Source organism: Lonchura striata, chromosome 1 (genome assembly GCF_046129695.1).
Source record: "Lonchura striata isolate bLonStr1 chromosome 1, bLonStr1.mat, whole genome shotgun sequence".
NCBI lineage: Eukaryota > Metazoa > Chordata > Aves > Passeriformes > Estrildidae > Lonchura > Lonchura striata.
The window spans coordinates 20,955,941-20,981,493 of NC_134603.1; the positions used below are offsets into that span (position 1 = coordinate 20,955,941).

The following is a 25,553-nucleotide window of genomic DNA, read 5'->3' on the forward strand; positions in this document are numbered from 1 at the left end:
ATTTTGTAGCTTATCCGCCTCTTTCAGGGTGGGAGACTTTGTGCTTTGTGAAGGAAGTTTGACACAGTTTCATAGATAAATTAATCTTAGTAAATACTTAGTATATTTCTTAATTTTTTATTGGGTTAGGAAGTGGGTGTAACCATGACAAATAGCCTTTTCTTGACTGTTATGAAACCTCACAGGAGCAGTTTAACTTGCTGCTCTGGGAAGGAGAAGGGGACTCTTTCACCTTACACAAATGACTTTCCATACATGAACTGACCTTCAGAGACAGGATTAATCTCAAACCTTTGACTTTGTTTTTACCTTATACTAAGAAAATTCTTGTCAGTTAGACCATTTAAGTCCTAGCATAGAGTAAGATGTAATTTTTGAAGTGGTCATTGATACAGTGTTAGTGTGGTCTTTTCTTTCTTCCTGGAGATGAGATGTAATGAATTTGGTTAAATAGAGTGTGGATATTTTGAATATGAGGGTTTAGAAGTGTCATGTAGTAAGTTTTCTGGCAGTGACATCTTTGAAATCAGTAGCACACCTGAGAAAAGTTAATTTGAAGCTTCAGTGAGTCTGTATGTAGTCAGCTTTGGGGGAAGAAAGGATGATCTCGTTTTTTACATGACTTTGTTTTCTCTTAGTAATACATTCAGTGCCTGTCTCTGTTATTTGAATGCTACTTACTTTATGCCGTGCCTGAACTGAAAATTTAAGTTGTGTACTTTGCATTGCCTGCATTGTTAGCACTCTCTGAATTTGTGTGGAAAAAATTGCTAGCAAGAACATACCTTTTTAATCTGCACATCAATTTAAGGTGCTGTGCAAGTGATCTGTGGATATGTGGCTGCTGCTCTGGCAAACGCCACCCCCCCTTGCACTTACTGATGAGCAAATCTGTTAAAAATCTCAAGCAGATGTTGCTGGAAGGAGCTGCTGTAGGGTGTGGTGTGGCTGTGCAGGGAGCCAGCAGCGATGTGGAGCTGATGTCTTGGCCCCACATGTGTGCAGCAGCCATGCACGGGGAGGGAGAGAGAGCTCCTGATAATGCAAGCGTTCATGTTAAAGTGATATTGCGTGACCTGAACCTACTCTGCTGCGTCCAGAGGCATGCTGAGAGAGTACCTGTCCTCTTGTGTAGAGGAATGCAGCCGAGCACGAACTTCTGTGCTGATACTTGTGTGTGTCTGCCCCAAGTTGGGGAAAAGAAGGGATTGATGGATGCATTCTTAGAGAATCTGCAAGTTTTGTGCAGATAATACAGTACTTCTTTTAGCTTAAGTGATTTATTTTGGTGTGCTTTAAACGATTCCTAATCTACTTAGCAAAAGTGCAGGTAGCCCTCCTCAAACAGGAATAGGTGGTTTAATTACTGGGAAGCCATAACTGATGTATTATTTGAATTACCTGAGTTACAGCTGGTTGATAAACTTTAGTAACAGGCAAAATGTTGAACTTGGTTTTAGGATTAATTTCTTGAAAGCATAGCCAAATTTAGATTGTGCTCTTTTGGAAGAGAGGAATGGAACAGTATGACTGTCATGACATTATTATTATCATCAGACTCTTAGATGGAAACACTTTTTAAAATACAAAATGGTTTGGCTGCCTCAAAAGATTTGCACCACCACTATGATAATATAGACTGTTACAAGATTCATATGTGCATCAGTGCATTAAGATTTGATCTTCATATTGTTACTTGAGAGCAATAATTGGGGGTTAGGCATCAGAATGTACAGTGTTATTTCATGTCTGGTTGAACGTGGAAGGTTACTTTTACATAGGCCAGTATTCTAGGCCTTTTTGAACTTTGCTCTGCCGGGGTTGTCTTCTGATTACAATTGCGTGCTACACCACAGATGCTGCTTTTTAGAGAGTACATATGTAATTGTCTGTGAATGTTCTTGCTGAAACTTTCCTGAGATGTTGTAAGTCAAAGTAATTGCTCTCTTCTGAAGGTGGAGATTTGTTTTCCCCACCTCTTAGGTTGCACTAACTTTGAAGTTTCTGGTCCCATAGGAAACTGACTTCAGTTGCTAAAATGATAAAAGATAGCCCTGGTAAAGTGAAGTAAATATAATTTAGTGCACTAGGAAGTTGAACTGGTTTATCTCCTTGTTGGGTGTGCATCAGAATATTTTGAAAAGTGCTGCAGAAGGGAGAGTTGGTAGTGAAGAACGGGAAAGAGGAAGCAGGGTTGAGTTCCTTCCATTTTGAAAGCAGCAAGTTTATTTTGGCTACTGTAATCTGAAACTGTACTGTGAATGTGATCTGGGCTGAGAGTAGTTGTGACCTGTCACAAGGAATTTGGTAAAATAGTAATTGGGACACAAATGTTGCTTTCTTTTTGCTTCTCAAATCACATATGTAAGGTTTGAGTGTATTGGTTGGACCAATGACAAAGCAAGACTGACTAAGATACTAGTAACTATATTTTAAGATTGGCACTGCAAGTCAAAGCTGTCAGAGAACAACATTTTTAATTCTAAGAACAGTAAGTCAACATTTATGCGCTAAATATTTGTAAAAGTTAAAAACTATAAACAATGACATGCATTTGAGGTAATTTTTGGTATAGTATGTATTTATGACATATTCTTATTGCCATGTAGGATGTTTGTCAAATTTGTGATTCAATCAAAAAATAAATGTGAAGGGTGTGACTCTTTCTTAAGCAATCTAAAGTAGATAACTGTTCAGTATACAATTATATGAAAAATGACACTTGAGGAAAAACAATGAAGGATGTACCTAAGCTTGGCAAAATGCAAGGTGTTGTAGCTGCCTTTTCACATTTCTGACACAGTTAATAATTTGTGACTTATATAGGTGGTATTATGTATTTGAAATTTATATGAAGAAGAGAAGGGGTTTCAAAGTATTTTCTTTTAGTGATTACACTAGAGGTAATCTAATTTGCAGTTACTTTTGCAAGATGCTTAGTTTAAAAGCTGCTGTTTTGTCTTTCTCTGCATCAACAGCCATTTATGCAGGAAAAAAACATAAACAGAAAAACTATTTGTGTTTTTCAGTTGTACAGACTTTCTTTAACCTTGAGTTCATTGAAGTCCACAAAGGATTTGGCTCTTAGCAACAACTCCACATAGGAGACTGCAGTAGTTGGCATCTGTGTGTGCCCCAGAGAAAATGTGAAGACAAGGCCTGGTTGCAATAGTTAGCAGATTTTAAATTGAGAGGAACAACTTGAAGAAGAAAGATGTTGAAATAAATGCACAAATCAAATTTTCAAAGTGCACACGTGTGTTTTGTCCAAACCCTTAAGCTTGACAGTTTAAGTGAGGATGACACAGCATTAGTTACTCCATTACAAAAATAATTATCCAAACTTCAGATCTTATTTACTCTTTCTGGCATAGAACTATTTTGACAATAAACTCTGTGCTCTATTTCTAAAAGTCTTTCTGTGCTTAAAAAATGCAGGTCACCAACATTGCTTTCTTTTCTCTTACCTTTCCCCTCTAGGGAAATTAGTGTTTTGCTTCAATTTAAATAATGTTATTGTTTTATATGAGAGAGAACACATACTTACTGATACAAAGGTATGAAGTGTGCCAAGTTTAAACAGTGGAAACATACTGCAAACCTGAACAGAAAGGTTTAAGGTGGGAACACTAGTCGTCTGCATTTATGCATTTACACCTAAAACTGCCAGTTTGGGTCCAGGTGAGGAGTGATGTAGCCATTAAATTTGCTGATTTGAAAAATTTTGTCTTCATCTCATAGGTCTCACTGCTACACCCAGCACTTGTCAGAGGAATTTCTCATACTAAATATGCTTCACCCAGTCTTTCAGCAAATCCTAGCTGCTCCACTTTAAAGTGCATTGTGTTTTACAGCAGCAATCCATGTTGGTACAGTGAATATTTAAATCCCAGCTTGATTGTTTCGTTGCAGTTGTAAAAATGATTTTTGGGGTAGCATCTTAAAGTTTGTCTTACTGGCTAGGTTTTGTAATCCCAAGCCAGTTGCTGTTGAGGAGATTTCTCAAATTGCTTATATCTACAGTGGAGATGAAACATGTATTTTCTGTAATGTTGTTTTGGACAGCTTTTCATCATTAAACTGGTTACTGCCTTTAATCAGAAAAGATGCCTGAAGATATTTTGGTCTATCTTTCTGATTTAGTTTTTACATTATGTGTTTATTAAAGAGTGCAGAATAAAAACTTTGAAAACATTTCCATGATTAGTACTATTTTGGACGTTAGCTATGTTGGGATTTCTTGCTATCATTGTTGTTTTATTGCCAGCCATAAGGTCTGCCAGTGTAATTTGTAACAGCAGTAGTGTAATACAGTAGATAAAGGTACCAAGGTTGCTGGAGACTTCAGTAATCTTACAAAATTTGTCTTCAGAAAAAAAAAAGCCTAAAAAATAATCCACATTCAAGAGAGTGTGGTTTTTGTTTGTCAGATGAATCAGTTCAAAATATCTCAAATAGCTGAGGGTGATAATAACCATGCAGCTGTAGTTTGCCTATCCATTATAAGATAGCCCAGAAAGAAACTGCTCTGTGCCCAGGTCTTGCTGATGTTACTTTCTGCAGCATGTTTGCCATCATCTTTAGTTAAGCCAGATGCTAATTTTGTCTTTTTTTTTTTTTTTTTCTATGTGCTGTAGAAGTAGTAGTTGATTACTTCAATCCAAACTTGTTATAAAACAGCATTTAAAAAATTTGCTTACCGTCTTTCATTATGCTTCATTCTCTATTATCCATTATGGTTCCTCAACCTCTCACCATTTTCACCTTTGGGATGGATTAGCTCTCTGTATAGGTAGGGAGTTCTGATACAGTGAGATGAATCTTGATTGGGATCTCAGGATTCTACTGAAAATTGTAATTTCACTATGTATGTGTCAGCATGGAGTCTGACATTGACTTTATATAAACAACTGTTTCTGCTACAGTGTTTTTCCAAAAACTTAACTGGAAAATCAGTATTTGCCTATGGGAATAAGGGTGAATGTATGCCTTACTCTGCTTTTGCTTGAAGCCGTTGGAGTTTGTCACTTCCTTCAGTAAGGCTGATATAATTTTAATTTCTTGTTCATTTTGCAAAATTAATTTTCTTAAATGTGTCTCTGTATTTATTCTTTCATTTATAGTACTAAATTCTTGCTATTCTCTATCCAGCCTGAAAACAGTCAGAGCTGGTTTTTTTTTCTCTCTGGTAAATATCAGTATATGTTTTTCTGAAGATAATTTATGGCCTTTAATCCATTTCATATTTTTTTAGTATAAATGAGTTATTGTTGTCTGATCTTTAATGAAGATCTTTCTTAGGTTGTTGGAACAACTTTTTGGCTTTGACCACAGTCTATTATTAACAGCAGTTTTTCTTTTCTCATTTTCCATTATTTTAAGTCATTGTATACACAATTCAATGACTTTGGCAAAATGTGTCTGTCTCTAGAGCTGTAATTTAAAGGCACTTAATAAAACCTTCAAATGAGATGGATCATAACATCTTGTCATTGTGGGGCAGATTGGATAGGCAGAAGATAATCTGGCAAGGAGTGCCCTGTTCCTTATGGGAAGGCTGGGGACCAACAGCCTGTTTTGCTGGAATGGCCAAAGTTTGTTTTTTTCTCTTGTGGGGCGGAATCTGTATCTGGCAAGATTGTTACCAGAGATAATATGGCCCTAGGCAAAACGTGGTCCAGGAGGTGCTCCATGTGCTGCTTCATGAGTTCTTCTAGGGGAACCAACACGCTGAGGTTACACTGAGAGAAGCACCTGGAGTTTCATGGCTGGGGTGCAGGCACATGGAAAAAAGAATTATTTTCCTGGCAATGCAAAAAAGTGTTGGGATGAACTGTGCACCTCAGAAGCTTGGGTTTCTCATTTTGTTTGCACTGTGCATCAGACAAAGCGATTTGGCTGCTTGTTTTTCTGGCGCAGTGCTTGCTCTCTACTCTTTATTCCAGGCCTCAGTCCATTCCTATCTAAATCAAAGATGCAGTGTCTGAGAGAAAGGTTTTGAAGATGTGTTTTTAGTGGAAGACAGAGCAGTGTGAGGAGGAGGTCTGGTATCTAAAAGGCAGTTTTTAGCAAGTTCGCAAAAGTGGTGTGCAGATAACTCTGTGATATCAGAGTTTTTGTTGAATACTTCAAGGCTTGGAATTGGAGCAATTGGCAAGTAAAGGACTGGACATGCTAAGTGATCTTTCCCTGTTGCTAAAACTAATTCAGAATGAGAATAAGGTCGTTGGACTTTATAGTAAAGCAATTAGAATTCAGTTCTTGTTTGTGCTTTGTTTTTCATAAAATCACTTGTATAAAACATACAGTTGCTTTTCTGTAGTCAAGACTCTGAGTGTTTAATAATGTGACAGTTCTTACTTTTAAAAATATTTTTATAGCATTTGAATGCCCTAATCAAAGGCCATTTGCCAACTTTGCACAAAGTGATCACAGCTCCCAAAAGCTTAGGGCAAAGGAAAATGGTGAAGAGATGATTTGGGTTCCCGCAGTAGCCTCAGCTGGGACCAGAACTTGGCTCTCCAGGCTTTAAGCTGGTGTGCTGGTAAATTCACAGCCTCCCTGGTGGCTCCTAATGAACTCCTGAAGGAATGTTAACAGCCTTATCACAATGGGGCACAAAAAGGTTCTATGATTTTCAGTGACTGGAGTTTAATTTGATAGCATTTTTTAATGGCATCACTACAGCAATGTTTTGACTGTAAAAATGTGATTTTTTCTTTTCTTTGCCTTAATGGGATCTTTTAATTTTCATTCATTCTAGTTTAACAAGTATACAGCTTCCTAGCTGTATTTTGATAGCTAGCATGTTTTGTTGTTCAGTGTAGTAACACTGCTCATGCTATTATCACATGTGTATTTTTCAAGTATCCTTGAATTTAGAACCATGGGGTTCTAAATTCTCATTATTCATGTTTTATTATCGCAAGAGGATCTATTTCCTAAAATGATGGATAGTTAAATAGCTTACAACTTTAATTGCTTTAAGATTCAGAACTCACCCAATTGAGTTGGTCGATCCAGGTGTTTAGCTGTAGTGTTCTGGCTAAAGAAATGGCCTTTTGCTAAATGTTAAACAAAACAGCTGTGAGGACTTTGTGCAGTTGAACAGAATGTTGGACCACAAAATGATGATTTGATGTATTCTGCACCAGAGAACAGATTTCTGTCTGGATTTGCAAACTGTACTTTTGGAAATCTACTGCCATAGAAGGGCCTCAGATTGAGTCTGACCCGTTCTTCTGTAGTGTATTTTTCTTTTTTCCCCCCCAGAAATGACACTAAATGCTTAGGCAACTTGTAGCTATAGATCTACTTCACTACTAAATCCTATAGATAATGTGCTAAATAACAAGTAGGCATGTTGTTAACTCCTCTGTGGCAGTCCTGTCAGGATCATATGATTTGTGATTTCTTCCTGTTTGTATTCATGTTGTTAACAATTTTTTTTTTTTTCCAGAAAAGGGGCCATACTGTTTCATAGCTTATGGGTGTTTACTTATTTAAAAAGTGTGATTGACTTTGTATTCCTGTTGAGCTAGGCTATGGCCATCCTCTGTGCTGTGGTATGGGGTTATGGTTCTATGTGTTTTTTTTTCAGGGAGTGATGTTTTCAGAGTCACTTAAATTGGAAGAAAGGGTGTAAGTAGATTCTGAGCTAGAGCAACCAGTCTCCCAGCTTAGGAATTCATGGCTAGTTAGAGGCTTTTCATGAATTCTACAGGTGTCTACCCCTGCTCTTGCTGTTCCTGCTAAAGAAACAGAGTACTTCCAGCTTGATATTTAAGTACCTATGAATTTTTTTACTGAATGTGTAACTCTGACACTTTCCTGACTCATTGGTGTAACTTTTTTCCTGTGTCACTGACCATAGAGGGATTCTATACAGCAAAACATGAGTTACTAGCTTTTCAATGGCAAATCCCCTCCTTTTGCTGCTGTGCCTTCAAGTCAAATATATGGAGATCACATCCTGAAAGGATTAAGTCCTCAGTATCAATTGCAGAATAGCTGAGGTTGAAGTGACCTCTGAATATCATCTGGTCCCATTCTCAGGAAAGGCCATCTACAGCTGGTTGCCCAGGAGTCTGTTCAGATGGCGTTTCAGTAACTCTCAGGGGTTGAGAGTTACCTGAACCTCCCTGAGCACCTTGTGTGAGTAACTGGTCACCCCCACAGCAGAGAAAGTCTTTCCTGATGTTCAGACAGAATCTCCTGTGTTTTGTGTGTGTCTGCTGCCTCTGGTCCTGTTACTGGGTGCCACTGGAAAGAGTCTGGCTCTGTCCCCTTTACTACCCTTGCTTTTGGTGTTCATATATGTTGATAAGATCCCCTCCAGAGCTTTTTCTTCCCTATGCTGAAGTCTCAACTCTCTCAGCCTTTCCTCTTGTGTGAGATGCTCTGGTCCCTTATTTTTGTGTCGCTTTGCTAGACTCTCTCTAGTATGCTCATGTCTCTATTTTAGTGGGGAGCCCAGAAATCCAGATGTGGCCTCATGAGTGCTGAATAAAGAGAAGGATTGTCTGCCTCAGCATGCTGGCAGTACTTTCTCTGTTGCAGCCAGAATGCTGTTTTACCTTCTTTGCTGCAAGGCATGTTGGCTCCTGTTCAACCTGGTGGCCACCAGGACTTGCAGGTTCTTTTCTGCCATGCTGTTGTACAGCTGGACAGTCTCTGGCATGTGGTTGTTCTTGTGCATGTGGTTGTTCCTGCTGAGGTGCAGGGATTTGTGCCTTGCTTCCCCTTGGTTGTCATGAGGTTGCTGTGCTCTGGATGGCAGTGATGTCCTGCATACCCACCAGTCCTTGCAGTTGGGTGTCATCAGCAAACTTGCTGAGAGTACCCACTGCCCCATCATCTGGATTGTTAATGAAGATGTTGAGCAGGACTGGACCCAGTATTGACCTGTGGGGCACACAGCTTGTCACTGGCCTCCAGCCAGACCTTGTGACACTAATCACCACCCTCTGGACACAGATGTTCAGACAGTTTTTGGTTCACCTCACTGTCTGCTCATCCAGCCTGAACACCAACTACTTCTATGTGAGGATTTTATGGAACACAGCACTGTAAGCCTTCCTAGGCAATATACAAAGCTCTCCCCTTGTTCTTCAATACAGTGATATGAAATATACCTTTTTTTCTTAAAACTGGAACTAAAATACACATTCTTATCATGCTTTCACCTTTTTGTGGGCTATTTTTACCCAACTTAGGTAATTGTCTAAATCAGTGTTGTTATTAAATAGTAATGATCTACTGTTAGAGAACTTTCATTCTGCAATCACTGTATTACCTGAAGACTTTTCAGTGACAGGAGAAGCTGTTTTCAGGACAATTAATTTGTTTGGTCTTTGCTGTATTAGCATTCTATTGCAGATCACAGAGACAGCGCATTGTGTTACCATTGTTCCAGAGAGAACTATGAAGTGTTCAGAACTACCTTTATCAACCAAACGGACAATCCTGCAAAATAGGAAATAAAGTTTGGGAGAAGTGTCCTGTATGTGTTCTGTAAACTTGTGTTGGTTGATACTATGAAATACAAGAACAGCTGTTCAAGTCAGACAAGAAGTCCATCTTATTTTCCTCCTGTTTTCTGCTGACAGAGACCAGTGCTAGATTAACAGGAGAACAGTGTTAGAATAGGGCAAATATACAGTGAAGCTTTTCCAACTTCTAAGAATTTGCAGCTTGGGGATTTCCTGAGCAGTAGGTGTTGGTTTAGTGTGTAAAAACCAAATAGTCCTAATTTATAATTCTTGAAATGTGGAGAGGGCACAGTGTAAGCCATGGTTCCCCCGAGTACTGACTGAGTAGAGCAAAGGGTTTCTTTGTCATCTAGTTCATTTCAGTGGTCTGTGAATTATAGTCTAAACACATTAGCCCACTACCCTAATGAGCAGTATGGGTTACCTTAGAGCCTGTCGTTTTGTAGTCGCGCTTGGAATTATTTTTCTTTTTTTTTTTTTCTTAAGTGCATTACTTTATTTTCTACAGATAATCTTACTGCCTGCTTTTGGCTGGTACTTTACCATTTGATTTTATGGATTCTTCCCCCTTTTTACCCGGAATGACTTAAATCACACTCTAAATCTTAATTTATTCCAGTAGGAGAAAGGTGTAGCTGTGGAAGTGTATCTTCCTCCTTGGAAGCTGCTCTCTAATGCTTGAGATGGCAGCTGGGGGCAGGATCCTTTTGTATGCTGTATTGTGGCACGGAAGATAGCTGGGTGTGACTTTACATCAATGGCAATGTCTAGTGTCAAAGTTATCCTGGGATTAGGAAACTAAGATAATGTATTTGCTTAATATTTTATTGGTATCCATTTTATGCATTTTTGAGACTGTTTTTGTGACACTGATAGACTGGGACAGGAGCTCATTTCCATGTGATTCAAGACAGGCAGGTGAGAGAGGTGTTTGATCTGGAGGCTGTGCAGCTCTGCTAGTAGGTAAACTGGCCCCAGAGGTGCTTCCTTGGGTCTGGCTTGCTGTGCTCAGAGCCCTTCAGGCTCTCAGATGAGGCACAGGGATAAGGTTGTATTTGCCTTTTAAGTGTTGATAGGTATGTAATACTGTTCATCAATGCTTAAATGGATTGTGTCATATGGGTGTGTCCCCTTGGGTATCTACTTGTTATTTTTATTAGTATTAGCATTAGCCTTCCCTTGGCAAAGCATTGTAGTGGTGCTTGAATACTTCTGTCTGCTCTGGTGTGGGAGTCTCATGTTTGTTGCCATACAGATTTCATTGACATACTGTTTTAAAGAGACCTGATGACTTAGAAAGATCTACCAGGCCTGAAGTAGCTTTATTTCTTATTTCCCTACTTGAAGTTGTTCATCATACCAAGCTGGTTTTGGAGGCTTTAGGGTTTTGGGGTGCGTGTATTTTTGTTTGTTTGGTGTTCTTTTTGTGTGCCTGTGTGTTTTTTTGTTTGGCTGGTTTATGTTTTGTTTATTTGGTTGGTTTTTATAAAAAAGTACATTTTTGTCCTCTGCAACTCTTACCTTCAGTATTTTGAAATTGAATTTCTCTATAACTCTTTTGCATTTTTGAGTCTAACCTGCTTTTATAACACAAGATATGGTGGAAGAATGGGTCCTGAGATAAACTTGTCTGGAAATAGAAATTTTCTTTGAGAAAAGTAATGTATTGTTATGAGTAAAAGGGCCATGTCAGAAATCTGAGCTGTGATAGTCCTGACCTAGAGCCTTTTTGGTTGCTTAGTGTGAGCATAGATCCCTTCTATTCTGATCAGTTTCTGGAGACTAGAAATTGGAGCTTGAAAACTTGAAATTAAAAAATCCCTCCTTGGCTTGGACAAACTGAAAACTTTATTTTCCTCACAACTGTTTTTGGATTAATTTCACTAATAATATTAAAGAATGTGTGTCTTGATAGGAGCTATCATCACTAAACCTTTTGTCTAAAAGTGTTGCCAAGCTCTAGTGTATTTCTTCAAAAATATTTGTGATGAAAATACTTGTTGCTTCTAACTTTGTCCTTTGAAGTAGTTTAATTGCCTTTAATGAGACCTTTTTGAAGTGTAGTCTGTCAAGGCGTTTGTATTGGAGATTTCATTTACCACAGAAAGGTCTTAGTGAAAACGTTGACCTTGATGTGGGAATTGACTAAATCATCTCTGCTTGTACCTCTTCCTCCAGAGCAGATAATTTGAAATTACTGCACTGTATAATTAAAATTAACCTGATCTTAAATAAGCTTTTCCCTTCAGAGGGTCAGTGGTACAATACCCTGCAACTGTGCAGGTAGGAAGGCTTAGATTGCTGCAGGAAATGATTTCAAGTTTTTATTTTCTCCGTAGAGAGTATACAAACACATCTTTCTGCTTTGTTCTTGTTTTCCTGCAGGTTTGGTTTTGTGATTGGTGTTCATGGGGATGCTGGTGCCAGCACAAGAAAGGGGAGGAGTGAGGGTGGAACCAGCAGACCAGCAGGGAACAACTCCAGTGGTGTTCTGCATCAAATTCAAGTCCTCATGGACTTATAGGAGCTTATGAGCAGTACTTTTTAATTTTGCTGTTACAGCAGTTGCATAGGAAATTTTCCAGGCATGAGATAGTACTAATCTCTTCTGTAGAAAGAAAAATAAAAGTAAAAACTATCAGCATTGTTGCTTATAGCTTTCTCTGTTCCCTCCTGGTAAAGATTGATGCTGGCCTCTTTTCGGGAACATTAGATCTCTTTTAGCCTGTGCTTCTTGCAGATAGACCTACTCTCCTGAGATTGATGTTACTCATGGGTTCAATGACTATTCAAATCTTAGCTTTCTGAGCATATTTCTTTCCTATTACTTCATTTTGTACAGGTATAAAAGGAACATAATGATTTTTTTTCAAATTCTAATGTCTGTGTTTTTTTGGTAGTGGTGTGGTCTTGTGACCAAGGCTCAGGTAAGGAAGTTTTAAATGTTGCTCATAGACTAGTCTAGTAATCATGTCTAATAAAGTGCTAGTTTTTTTTGCCATCATATTTTCTTCAAGGCAGTGCAATGAATTTAAAGGTAGGTTTTCCTATTCTCTAATATTACTCATGCTTGCCAGAAGATAAATGTTAAAGGGAAACTACTCAATATCCCTGTGGGAAATTGTTAGGTGGGAAATCAAGACATGGAACTTAGGGATGTTTTACTTGTCAGATATTAAGCAGCAATCCCTGCTTGCTGTATAAAACCATATTATAAGGTGTGGAGTGTACTTGGGGTTCATTCCATAGTCTCCCACAGTAGTTCACTCTTGTGGGGTACCTTTTGCACAGATTGCATGGGAAGTTTGTGTTTTCTCTTGATCTTGTGGGTTGTCTTCTCAGAAACCTTATCTGGGTATGTACTCTTGGCCTGTGTGAAGTAGTTGTGGCTGGAAATTGGGAGTGTGAAATCGTCTACTTACAAATTGTCAGCTTGGCTTGGATAGCAGAAGACAATTCTAAACACATTCAATTCCTTCCTGCTGTCTTCATTTCACTTCTCCTTTCTTCTTGGGCTTGGAAGTTACTTCTATCAATATAAAAGACCTTGTTTCTCAAACAGATTTAGAGATATTTTTCTTTTTTTTTTTTTTTTTTTTTTTTTTTTTTTTTTCTTTTTTTTTTCTTTTTTCCTTCCCCTTAGGACAAGTACTTCAGAGTTAAACACTGTTGGTAATGTTAGGATTTCACTGTTTGGACCTCTAGTCTGTTTTCTTTCTCATTTTCAGGGTTTGCAAGTAGCTGAAGTCTGATGTCCATAGTCTGGGTATAGAAACTGAAATGAAGCAAGTAAAAATGAAGGATTTAAAGATATGGATTCAAACAGATGAAAACAGTGTTGGTGTGGCTTTTTGTTAGGTTTAGAAAGGTGTTGCTGATTTATGCTAGCATGAGCATGGTGCTAAAGCTGAGATTTTAAAATTTTAATTATGAAGACCTAACACAAGTTTTACAGAATTAGTCTTCGTTTTATATCGTGATAAAATTCAAGTACTCTGACTATAATTGGAAGCCCTTTGGAGGCTTTTTCAGATCGCTTGTCTCCTTTGGGAAGAGGGGAATCCAAGCTTTAATTGACTGCTTGCCTGATAGTACTCCAGTGTCTTTGTTGCCAATAGAGGATCTTTCCTTAGTGGATTGGAAATACCTTAGCAATTACTCTGTTGCTTTCTACTTTTTGACACAGTATCCTCTAAGCAGGAGCGGTATATGGGTTGTCACTTTCTTCTGCTCTGATATTTTGAGCTTTTGGAAACATTGTTTACCTTTAGTAAAGGTAATGTTTTACGAAACTCTATAAATAGTGATGTTTCTCTGGATTGTTTATTCTCTTAGGGAGAATTTGTTTTTGTCCCTTTTGCCATTGGCTTTTGTTAATCTATTTCCTTGTGTTTTCTGCTTTGGGGAATTTACTATCATATTTTTGGCTCTCACATGCCACATACTTGGATTTCCTAGAAGATTATAATCCTTTCTCATCTGGGATACTGTATTCAAGCTTATACAAGGAAAAACAAGTATATCTGCAGTTCATGGTCATTGCTTTATATTTCTGTTTTGTGCATGAAGTTGTAAATGGTTGTAACAAGGCAAGAGTAGTGTTTTTTGATAATGACTTGCAAAACACACAGAAATGCAAGCAAATGTTGGCTCTGTTGCAAGGGTAAAACTTCAAAGCAAAACAGACTCCTAGCACCAAGTAGTATTTATATTAAACTTAAATAAATGTGGTGGTAAGTTATTCCCATAACATCATAAATATGCTGTGTGAGTGGATATTGTGGAGTATGTAATCAAATAACAGCTTCATTTCTTTCTGTTTCAGATTAAGGGAAGTTTCAGAGAAGCTGAACAAATATAATTTAAACAGGTAAGGCATATCATATGCTGCTGTAAATAATTTAGGAAAGTACAATTTTTCTAACAGCAACAAGAAGCAGATGATTGTACAGTAGATGATGGAGCCTTAGAAATCCTCAGTGCTACTGATACTGAAGTCCAGACATGCTTCAGATAACAGTTCAGATAACACAGGAAGAAAATGGGAAGTTCTCAGTTATGATAAATTATATTATTAAAATCTTCATTATGGAATGACTTTATAATATGAGGTATAAATCTTCATTATGGAATGACTTTATAATATGAGATGTTGTTTATTGCTGATCAGATAAAGTGAAAGTTATCACCTTTTAAGATCTTTTCCCTGCATTTTATGTGCTGTGTGCTTCAATTAATGCACGCTTAGTCATTTTTGAAAGTTTTTTGTATTGGTAGCCAGCACTGCATAGTTTTCCTTTCATGTACAGCTTGATTTTTTTTTTCCAGACTTCAAAAGTTCTAAAATACTATAAATTCTCACTTTTTATTTTCAGCCACCCGCCTTTGAATGTGTTGGAACAGGCCACTATTAAACAGTGTGTGGTGGGACCAAATCATGCTGCATTTCTTCTGGAGGTAAATTCCTGAAATCTTCTCAGATAACAAATTTGAAACCATACAGTTAAAATTAGTTATTCTAACATTAAATTGATTAATGCTCTTCAGTAACTGAAGACTTGTGTTTTAATTTTTTTGGTAAACTTGACTTATATTTCAACTTTGAACACTTGCTTTTCTTGCTCTAAATACAGGATGGTAGAGTCTGCAGGATTGGTTTTTCAGTTCAACCAGACAGATTGGAATTGGGTAAACCTGAGAATAGTGATGGGTAAGGAATGTTTTTCTTCTAAGATATTTTTTGCACTCAATAAGCAGCTCAGCTGCTTTTCTGGTTTTGTTTTTATTTGTGTGTTTTCAAAGTAGATTTTGGAATGGATACTTTAAGTAGAGACACAATGGTTATGGTGATGCAGCCAAACAGCCTAGCTTGACAAACTGGTATAGGAAGAAATAGTATATGTGATTCTGAAGGAAGTAAGACAGGCTCTCTTTAACTTGAAGAAACAAACTACTCCAAAAATAATCCTTAAGAAAGAAGCTGGGTTAAACTGTTAAGCTTAATGCAGAATCTATTCTGAAAGTGGTCCCATCTGGCAAGGCTCACTTTCTAGACGTGTGGTCCTCAGTCCAGGTAAGTCCCCCTTAATAGGACTAATTAACAGTTCAGATTTGAATTTAAACCACTTAATATTGAAGTAGCATACTCAGGCTCAGGTTTACAGATAGAACACCTGCTGATTACAATTTGTACATATACATTAATGGAAAACTTAGCACAGTGGCTAACTCCAATCACTAATTAGCTTAATATGTAATTGCATCTGTGCTCTTATGGATTGCTTATGTACGTAAGGTCTGTTAGGCATGCTTTCCACTTTCTTTTTCCAGTGTACCTCTTAATATGCAGTTAGATTAGTTTGGAGTATTCCCCAAGGGTGTTGCTTAAGCTGGTATGTTACCAGACTAAGTCCCTGAGAATTTCAACCTGGGATTCCAGGTTTTGTTCTTAACCCATTTGGGATTGTTTTGTGACTGATTTACCATCTTTTACTTTCAGTTCAAAGTTGAGCAGTGGCTCAGGGGCAGGAAGGACATCCAGGCCAGGCAGGACTAGTGACTCCCCATGGTTTCTGTCTGGTTCTGAAACTCTGGGCAGACTGGCAGGCAACACCCTTGGGTAAGTTTTGATAGGATTGAGGCTGCAATCTGTGTGTTCCATATTTGAGTATATGTGTATACACATATATAAATTGTATGCAGTATGTCTAAGGGAACGTATAATCACAGCAGTTGTGTAGGTAGGGTATAACAAAAAAAAATTTGATGGACTTTGTTAAAATAACAGATATTTAAATGACCCTTCAGCACATAGGATACAGAGAGTTCTTCATATATGTGCGAAGAATAACCTGGTTTAGGCTGTGTTGTCTTCTTTTGAATGTTTTTTTTAGTTTCTTGATTTTTGAAAGCGGTCTTTTAGAGGGACACTATCAATTTAAACCATGATAAGCTAGAAGCATACAGTGAAATGAGTGCATTTATGCAGGAAGAACCTTCATTATGTGCTTCATTGTTTTGTGTCTTCCACTCTTGCCCCAAGTCATAAGTGGTGTTTTGATAGCCAGAGTCCTATACATCATAATAGAAAAGGAACATTTGGAACAGGTTATTTCTCAGAATCTTTAAAATTGTACTATATGCAAAATGTACTGTATAGATCCAGATTTCTCATCATTAGCTTTAAATTTGATGGTGTCCCTTTTTATAGAAATGTAATTTACATTCCATAATGACAGTGATCTCTTTGCTATGTTTTTGTAAGGCATGTCTAAATGTGCTGCTTCCTAAGGTTACTAACTGAAGTAATGAGAACTGTGGTTTCTGCATATGAATGATTTGTTAAGAGGAAGGAACTAAATTTTTACCATGAATTTCCAGAAAATTTGTTGTTTTTTTCTTACCAAATACACTAATTTCATTTGGGCCTGAGTTGCATGAAGAATAACCATCCCCATAACCTTGCCATTTTTTTTTCTGAATTCATTATGAATCTGAACCTAAAAATCCATGTGTTAAAAGTCAAAGACAAACTAGTATTGTCATGTTTAAGAACTTATTGTGGTACATGTAACACATTTTTTTCCTCCTTATTCCTAGTTAAGCATAATGTGTTAAAATTGTTTGAGTCTTAGAGACTAACCCTGAAGTGTTCCTAATGTCTTCTCTTGAATGTCTCAGAACTAGATAGTTGAAAGTCACTGAACTAATAGAATAGCAATAGGCACTATAACTAGTCTGTTAAATGGAGGGAATAATTATCTTAATAAGTTGAATTTAAAACCATTCAAACTGTGGAGCCATTAGAGTAGGTAACTGGATTTGGAAAATTGCTAGCATGCTGCTGCATAGTGGAGAGATGTGGTAAACTAGTAGGTGAACAGAAATGAGAGGAAAGATTTCTATTCTATGTTGATATTTATTTTAGGTTTAGATGGTTTTAATAGCAGTGGCTGTGTCCTTATTCTCCTTAACAGGACCAGGTTAGAGCACACAGGGAATATTCAAATTATTACAGAAATAGAAATGGTTTTAACTGTTAGGTGTCTAAATGATGCCATTTACATAACTTAAAGTAGAAAATGCATCTATGGTAAGTATTAATATGTAATACAGAACTTTTTCTTTAACCCCTCACCTCCCTGCAGAGCATTGGATTGAAAGATGCTCTGTAGGTAAAATTTGACTTCCTCTGAGCCTTGTTCTTTTCCTCTTAGCCACCTTCCCACCTTCTAAGAACAGTTTAAGTGGCTCATTTTATTTAAAATATCGCATTGTTTGGTGTTTTTTTCTTTCTTTTTTTTCTGTTTTCAGTAATATCTTTTTATTTTTAGAATTCTCTTTCTAATTCATGAGACAAGACTTTTCCTAAAGACATAATTTTACCGTTTTTTGTCTTGTCATTGTCTGTGGTTACTAGCTAGAATTCTGAAAATGTAGATGGGTCTGACAGGGCCTTGTCTTAAGCAGGCAATTGAGTTTCTCTGTGATTGCAGGGTCTTGTCAGGAGGAAGAAGAAAAACCCAATTAAAAAAGGGTGCTAGTAATCAACTGAAGTCATGCAATGCAAGACAAGTATTCTCACTTAATTAGCTTTTAATAGCTGTATATGATAGACTTCTAATGTTAGTTTATTAGATACTGTTTCAGAGAACGTATCTTTATTTTGGTGTCTAATTTTACATGTTTTTCTTGAAAGGATTTTGAGACTTCAGGTGGTCGATAGCTGGAAGGTTCTTCTGATACAGATTATTAAGTAGCAGTAATACCATATCCAATAACCTTTAAGGTGTATTACAAGATAAAGCTTGGTTAACCTTGAAGAACAAACTAGAGTCTCTTGTCTTACTTGACAGCAGATTATCTTCTTTTAAATTCAGAACCAATTCAATTGGCACAGTTCTGTGGTGATAATTATTAGTGGATTCTTGTAATGATGGTGAGATGTCTATTTCTACAAATCACTGTCTTTTTGTTGCCTTATTTTGATCCTGATTCATTGAAATGAAGAAACCATTCAGTCAGTTAAGGCGTGTTTTTGCAATGCGTAGAGTTGATGTTGATTTCTGCAAAAGGAATAGGTAAAAAGTAGAGTATCTTTTGAAAACTATGCCTGAGGATCAGAGAACTATGTAGTGTAAGATTTCTTCTGCCATAGAGAAGATTACTTGCTATTTCTAGTGTAATCTTAACTATTTTCTTAATGTAAATCAAGTATCAGAATCTTTAGAAGATCTACCTAAGCATAGTGATCTTCTCTCAGAGCCACTGACAGTGAAGTTTGTGCATGTGTGCTTTTATAGCAGGGAATTGACAGATGAGTGTTAAATGTTATGTTGCTGCTACTGCTTTTAGAAAATCAGGAATTGATCCTTTTATGTGTTTATGTATGCATACATCATGCAGCTGAGTAGGAAAGAATGCAAGTTCCAGTTGGAGTACTGTTTTCTTTATTTCTTCTGCATATTTCAGAACTTTATCAGTTTCCTGGTGTTCTTGTTCTTTCTAGTTTTGAGAGTTACTTTTATAGCACTTGTCTGTGAAGTCAAGCTGCAGTATTTTTCAGGGGCTGTTTGTAAGTTATTAATAATAAAATTAAAGACTTTTGAAATAGTCCCCAAAGTATTCTGCTGTATTAACAAAAAAAAAAAATCTAAATCTTCTAGAAGTCGCTGGAATTCAGGGGTTGGTGGAAGTGGAGGAGGATCTTCTGGTAGATCATCTGCTGGAGCTCGAGACTCTCGAAGGCAGACCAGAGTTATACGCACAGGACGTGATAGAGGATCTGGACTGCTGGGGAGTCAACCACAACCAGTGATTCCAGCATCAGTCATTCCAGAGGAACTGATTTCACAGGTGTGTGAACTAGAAACTGCTTGCTGCCAAAAACTTGGAGAGTTTCTCAGAGCATGTGTACCAGAATGTGTTGTAGTAGTGCCTGTTCTCCAAGGAGTAATGGCATGCAATTGAAGAAATTGACTTTCTTTAGCTGACTTGGTTTTATTCTTAAATGTGTAGTGGAAGTGATAGACTTGGATTCTAGAATTTTCATTTTCCAAACGTCACCCAAGACAAGGTATCTTGATGGGGAAGGCCATGTTTGGTTGCAGAGGGGAGATTTAGTGAGAAAATAAAATCTTTGAGAATGGTATCAAATTAAGTTTCTTGAAGGAATGTAATAAAGGAGGGCAGATTGACATTTTTTTGTGTTTGATAGAAGGAATGATCCATTTCAGCTGTAAATGAAAGACATAAAACTTATTTATCCTCTTTAAAATACTGATAATTTTTCTTCATGGACACCTGCTTAATTTTTTATAAATGTGACTTTTATGAATGTTGGGTTTATATTGCTCTACTTCTGCCTTTTTATTCACTTAAGTCTGAAGAAGAGGTTAAGTCTGTTAAAACATTTTCCTTTGTATTTGAAGAAAAGAATACATTTAAAGTATGTGACTAGTTAATGCATTATAACTATTAGGTTAGAACTAGTTGCTGGTTGACATTTGACATACAGATGTTAGTTGCTAGGCCAAAGTTAATCTGCTTTACTTCCCTTTCTGTGATATTTTGCCTTTTTTAAAATTTTATTTTTTAGATAGTGTACTTTGTTTGCCTTTAAAATAGAAGGTGTCTAAAACATTTTTGAGATAACTTGAAAGCAGAAAAATGGGAAAGAACTTAGCAGATGGTCTGTATACTCTAGGAGGTCTCAAAAATCTGTAAACTTCTGGCATAGAAGTTTATGACAAAAAAATTTACCTTTGTGTGCTATTAGAATGTCTCCCTTTTTTCTTACTCTGTTGTGAAAATACTCAGTACTTGTGTCTTATGTTCTTTTGTTTCTGATCTTTCAAAACTCTTATCATCTCTGATATTTGGTAGAGGCTAGTCTGGAAAAACAAAGTGCTCTGAGTCCTAGGCTCAGTGGAATAAATCAGAGTTTCTTTTTTTGTGAATTCATTGCATCTGAAGTTTGGGAGGTTTTATCTGCATTTGCACTTTGTTAATAAAAACTTCAGTGTTGCAGAAAGTGCTGATGATAAGCATTTAGAAATATAATGATGAGGAAAATAGAGTCATTAAACTGGTTTTGTTTGAAGGGCAGTGGAAAGAGAAACCAGCATAAAAGGGATTGAGGTGTGGTTTTGGCACAGCAATTGATTGCCAGCTCTGTTGATTGACACACTAAGATTAAACACTTTTATAGAAACATGCAGAAACCCTCAAAACCAGATTTTACTTATTATTTAACTGCAGCATTAAACATTCCAAGAAGTAGATTCTAAGATTCAAAGATTCTGTTAGGAAATTTAGTGCCAGAGCTGGAGTTCAGTGGCCCAACTGGAAGTGAGAGAAGGCTGGATATCAAGTACATGATACTGTGAAAATTGATAGGAGCTTGTGTCTGTATGTACAGTTACTGACTTTTGATTCTTATTAGACTTTCTTTAGAATTAAGCATTTTCATATGAATAGTGGTTGGTGATCTGAGAATGACCAGTAACCAATTCACTCTGCTCTTATAGGCACAAGTTGTTTTACAAGGGAAGTCCAGAAGTATTATTATTCGAGAACTCCAACGAACAAATCTTGATGTAAACCTTGCTGTAAATAATTTGTTGAGTCGTGATGATGAAGATGGAGATGACGGGGATGACACAGCAAGTGAATCATATCTTCCTGGAGGTTTGTATCCTGCAACTTTTGATGAAAAAATGCCAGTGTGTTCTTACTTTTCTGTATTTAAGTACTGCCAGTGAGCTCTGTGCCGTGCAAGGTACGCAGCAAAGACAATTCTTGCTTATAGGAACAAAGTCTAAAAATGTATAAAACAAAAGATGGACTGGGATATCTTGAGGGATTAGGATAGCCACTGAAGAACAACTGTTGATACTGTCGTGGGGAGCATGAAAGTTATGGATTCTTTTAGGATCCCAGGCTTTGTAACACTAGCATTACTTTCATCTATTTTGCTGCTCAGTGAGATGCTGAGACTGCTGTGTGGCTTGCTCGTAAAAGCTTTCTAGTGACTTGCATGTTTTTTACTACTAACATATATTTTTAATATTCATATAAGTTTTTAGAGCAAAAATTACATGCTTTCTTAAAATCAAAAAGCCTTAATAGAGAGCAAAACACTTTACAGTGGTTACAGTTAGACTGAGGGTTTAGTCTTCATCTCAAGTTCCCCTTACAAATGCTGTTCTGGCTATAATGGCAAAATCTTGTAATATAAGTGCAGCTGTTTTTGAAATACTGCCTGTCCCATAAAATTGCTCTTTATGAAAGACTTTGAATCTTCTTTTGCATTGGCTAAATAATTTAGGCAATCTTTTCTTCCTGAGTGAACAGTTTGGAAAACAGCAGCCAAATCCAGAGTTGTGTTAGTTGCACTGCGTGAAAAGAGCATACCTGAATTCTGACTACCTGGTAGCTTTTCTTCTGTGTGTCAAAATGATGTTTTGATATTGTTCTAATGAAGGGTTGTGCTTTGGTTTTTTCTTTCTGCTCATCTGGTTCACCAGGAAGGTTCATGGGCTTCGTCCATCTTTATCTTCAGTCATGTGATTAGAGAATGTTTTTTTTTTTTAAATTTCTGCAACAAAAACTTTGCATTTCATTTTGCTTCTTTTAGTTTTAGTTGCATCTGTCAAGCGTCTTTATTTTGCTGTAGAATCAAGACTCTTTTGGTGAAAGGGGTGAAAAAGTTTTAATCTCAGTCTTACTTTTTAGTGATCAGCTTAATAACATTAGACAGATGCACTGGAGGAAGTTAATTCTCTGAAGTTTCCAAGTGTTCAAAGCACTTCTTAGTCTTAAGCATACTCAAATGCATTCCTCCAGAACTGACCTTAAGAAGATAAATCACAGTTAGGAACTTCTACTGTAAATTACTCCTTTTAACCATACTAACCAGCCTTCTGCAGCATTAATTGTTCTCTGAGTACATCTTGTGATCCTAAAGATCAATTAATAGGGACTGTCTGACAACCTGTGACTGGTGACATTTATTTGAAGGTGCCTCCAGTACAGTCTGTGAGTCTCATCAATTTGAGATAGGTAAAGTAATATGCAGAGTGTCACTATCCTCGCTGGATGTCCAAAAAAATGTTTCTCCTTGGCTTAATCTTTAAATCTTCTTCTGTGTTCAAAGTAAATTTCCTGTAAGGGATTGCAATGTCCTAAAATTAGGTTTTCCCCCTGTTTTAGCCCACAGAGAAATTGGGCTAATTTTTTACCAGTTTTTATGGGAAAAGATATGGAAATGATGACTGAAATGACACTTGATCTGTCTTAACGCCACTCTTCAAAGATGTAATTTCTGACTTGTAGAATGTGCATGCCTTCTCTGTCCTAAGTTTTACAGGTGAAAATCAGTTTGTTGCACAGAAATTAGTTTGGTATCTGAACTGTTGAGAAATCTAGCTGGACACTAGGCAGTGCTGTCATAACTCTAGTGTTGAAACATTAATTAGTAAAAATTAGCAGCTTTGCTTGTGTCATGTGACCATGCAAGCTAGTTTTCAGGAAAACCAAATGGCCAGAGAAAGTTGCCTATAGCTCTTTTTAAAAGCATTTTTTGCTCTAGAAACTTTGCAGTCTTCTTGCTTTCACTCGTCATCTCACCTCTGGATGGCCTTTTGGAACTATAACATCATCAGAGAAAACTGTGGATAACTGATAAATGCTATATGCATTCAGTTGTTAGGCTTTTGTATTGTTCCGAAAGATAAAGAACCTTTTTTAAAAATACGCCAAATTATGCTTTAAAGCTTTTTGATTCTCATTTTAAGCACAAACAAAGCAAGAAGACAGAATTTGCCTCTGGACTTTTGAAGCTCTTGCATTTCAATTAAAAGCATATGTTAATTTTGTCTTTCTGCCTTCTGAATGTCTGATGATTTGTGACTCTTAAATTTAGGGGTTACTTCTCTAAGCTTTCCAAGATAGAGAAATTTTTAAAAGCACTTTACATATAATTAAAAAACATTATATCATTAATAAGCTGAGATACTTTCCAAGTACTGTGAAATTAATATATTCTTATTTAATGGATCATAATTTTTTAATATATCCGTTGTCATGATATTATTAGTATAGTAAATGTTATGCATCTGGCTTCTTTTGAGGTAGCAAAAAATATGTTCCAATCCTTCCTGAATTCTCAAAATGTCTTAAGTGAAGAGCAAAATGTTACTTTTCTGTACAGATTGCTACAGAGTGTCTCTTAAATATTTTTTTTTTATCCAGTGTACTTTGATTTTTAGCTTCTCTAATCTAGTCTTGTTTCTTTTGTTCTATGATAGTTAGCAGAGAGGAGTGTAGGTTCATTTGTTTCATAACAAATACATAAGGAGAATAATCAAGGTAAAAATACATAGAACAAGATCATTTAGCATAGGAAAGACTCAACAGCCTCTATGAGGCTCATACCACGTTGTATTAGAGGGTTCTTTTCGGTTTTATGTTCTGTTAATAGTTGGAATAGAGGTGTTGTAGATGTTAAAAAGTTGTTTCTGCAGTTCAGAGGAGTGCGTATTTGCTCAGTAACTTCTGTGTGGTACAGTGGGTTCTCGCTAGTGGGACTTGTGAAAGGTGGGTTTGACAACATCCAGGCTGCTTTGCAGAGGGGAGAGATGGGCTGTTTTTGCAGCAGGGCTTGCTATGCTGGCTTCCAGTGAGGGGAGTGGGAACTGCAGCCTAGTGTAGGATCAGCTCAGTGATTTGCCTTTGGGCAAAACAATTAGATAATGGGGTTGGGGTTTTTTGTGGTTTTGTTGTTGTGGTTTGGTTTTCTTTGTTGTTGCGGTGTTTTTTTTTTCTCTGTTTTTGTGACCTTCACGTTGGGTAATATTTTGAATAAATATTATCTTATCCAAAATGAATTCTGGAGTTCTGTTTTAGTCTAGTTTCCTAGGAAACGAAAACAAATGTTTCTCTCCGTTCACTGTCATAGTTTTGCCAATTTAATCCAAACTTGAAAGAGGAGGAGGTACTGAACACATTGAATACTTGAATATTTCATAAAAGTGTGCAGCTCAGAAGAGGGGAGAGAACTTATGATTGCCCCCTTAAGGTAAAAGGTTTCAAGAGAGCTCTACTTGAGACTTGTGATTAGAATTGATCTAAGCAATGCCTTCAATTAATGAATCCGGTGATAATGCTATTTGAATTGCTGCTTATGTGCATACTGAAAACTAGGGTTTTTTTGGTTTGGTCTTTTTTTTTTTTTTTATGGGTTTTTTTTTTTGTTGTTGTTGTTTTGTTTTCTTTGAACTGAATATCCTTTTCCTTCCAATTTTCTTTGGTATTTAGTAGTGAATCATAGATGTTTTCTTACAAAAATAGGTTCATCAGAAGTGTCACACCTAGGTGTGAAGGGAGCAGTCTGGTTCTGGTCTAACACAGCACGAGAGATGAATGATATAATCCCATGGTATTTGTCTGAAGAGCAGGAAAATAAAGACATAGAGAATGTTTTTTTGGTCAGTTGTTTTTTTTTTTGGTTGTTGTTTTTGTTTTGTTTTGTTTTTTTTAACTCTGGATTCTTAAACTGGATGTAGCCTTGCAGTATCTGTGTTTTCACAGCGCTAAAAAAATTCCAGTGATGTTTGAAGGGGAGTGGATTTGGCTCCTATCCCTACTGGTTTTAGCACCTTTCTTTGCTGATATAGAAAATGGAAGAAGGGGGATCTCTTTCAGAAATACTGGAAGAAAATTAAAATCTGATTTGAAGCTGAAATAAGAGGGTAAGAAAAGGCTTCATTTCGTTACTCATCTTAATGCGTATTTAGCCCAAAGCCACCTAGTTTTGGTTCTTACGTCTGATACTTGAATTTTTACCCTTTTGTTTTTTGGAAACACAGCTAAAGTCAAGATGCCTGACCTGGTGGAAGGTGTGTGTGTGTATGTCGCAAGTTAGTGTGTGTTTTCTGTCAAGAGGATTTCTTACGTAGCTTGCCTTAAAAAAACCAGTATTGTCCATTTTGAATGAGGGTGGAAGGTTCTTTTCTGTACTGGGCAATTTGGTTCCTAGAAAGAGATCAGAATTATTTGCAG

At 36.9% G+C, this 25,553-nt stretch overlaps 1 protein-coding gene across 1 annotated transcript in view; it reads left to right on the top strand.

The window, feature by feature from the left end:
• The window catches only part of UBR5 (ubiquitin protein ligase E3 component n-recognin 5), an 87,595-nt gene that overhangs the window by 3,176 nt on the left and 58,866 nt on the right, over positions 1-25,553 (top strand). Inside the window, exons 2-7 of the mRNA XM_021529445.3 lie at positions 14,317-14,361; positions 14,867-14,948; positions 15,125-15,201; positions 15,991-16,110; positions 19,157-19,346; positions 21,020-21,179. Of these exons, the coding sequence (XP_021385120.1) occupies positions 14,317-14,361; positions 14,867-14,948; positions 15,125-15,201; positions 15,991-16,110; positions 19,157-19,346; positions 21,020-21,179 (674 nt within the window). The remainder of the gene's footprint in view (positions 1-14,316; positions 14,362-14,866; positions 14,949-15,124; positions 15,202-15,990; positions 16,111-19,156; positions 19,347-21,019; positions 21,180-25,553) is intronic.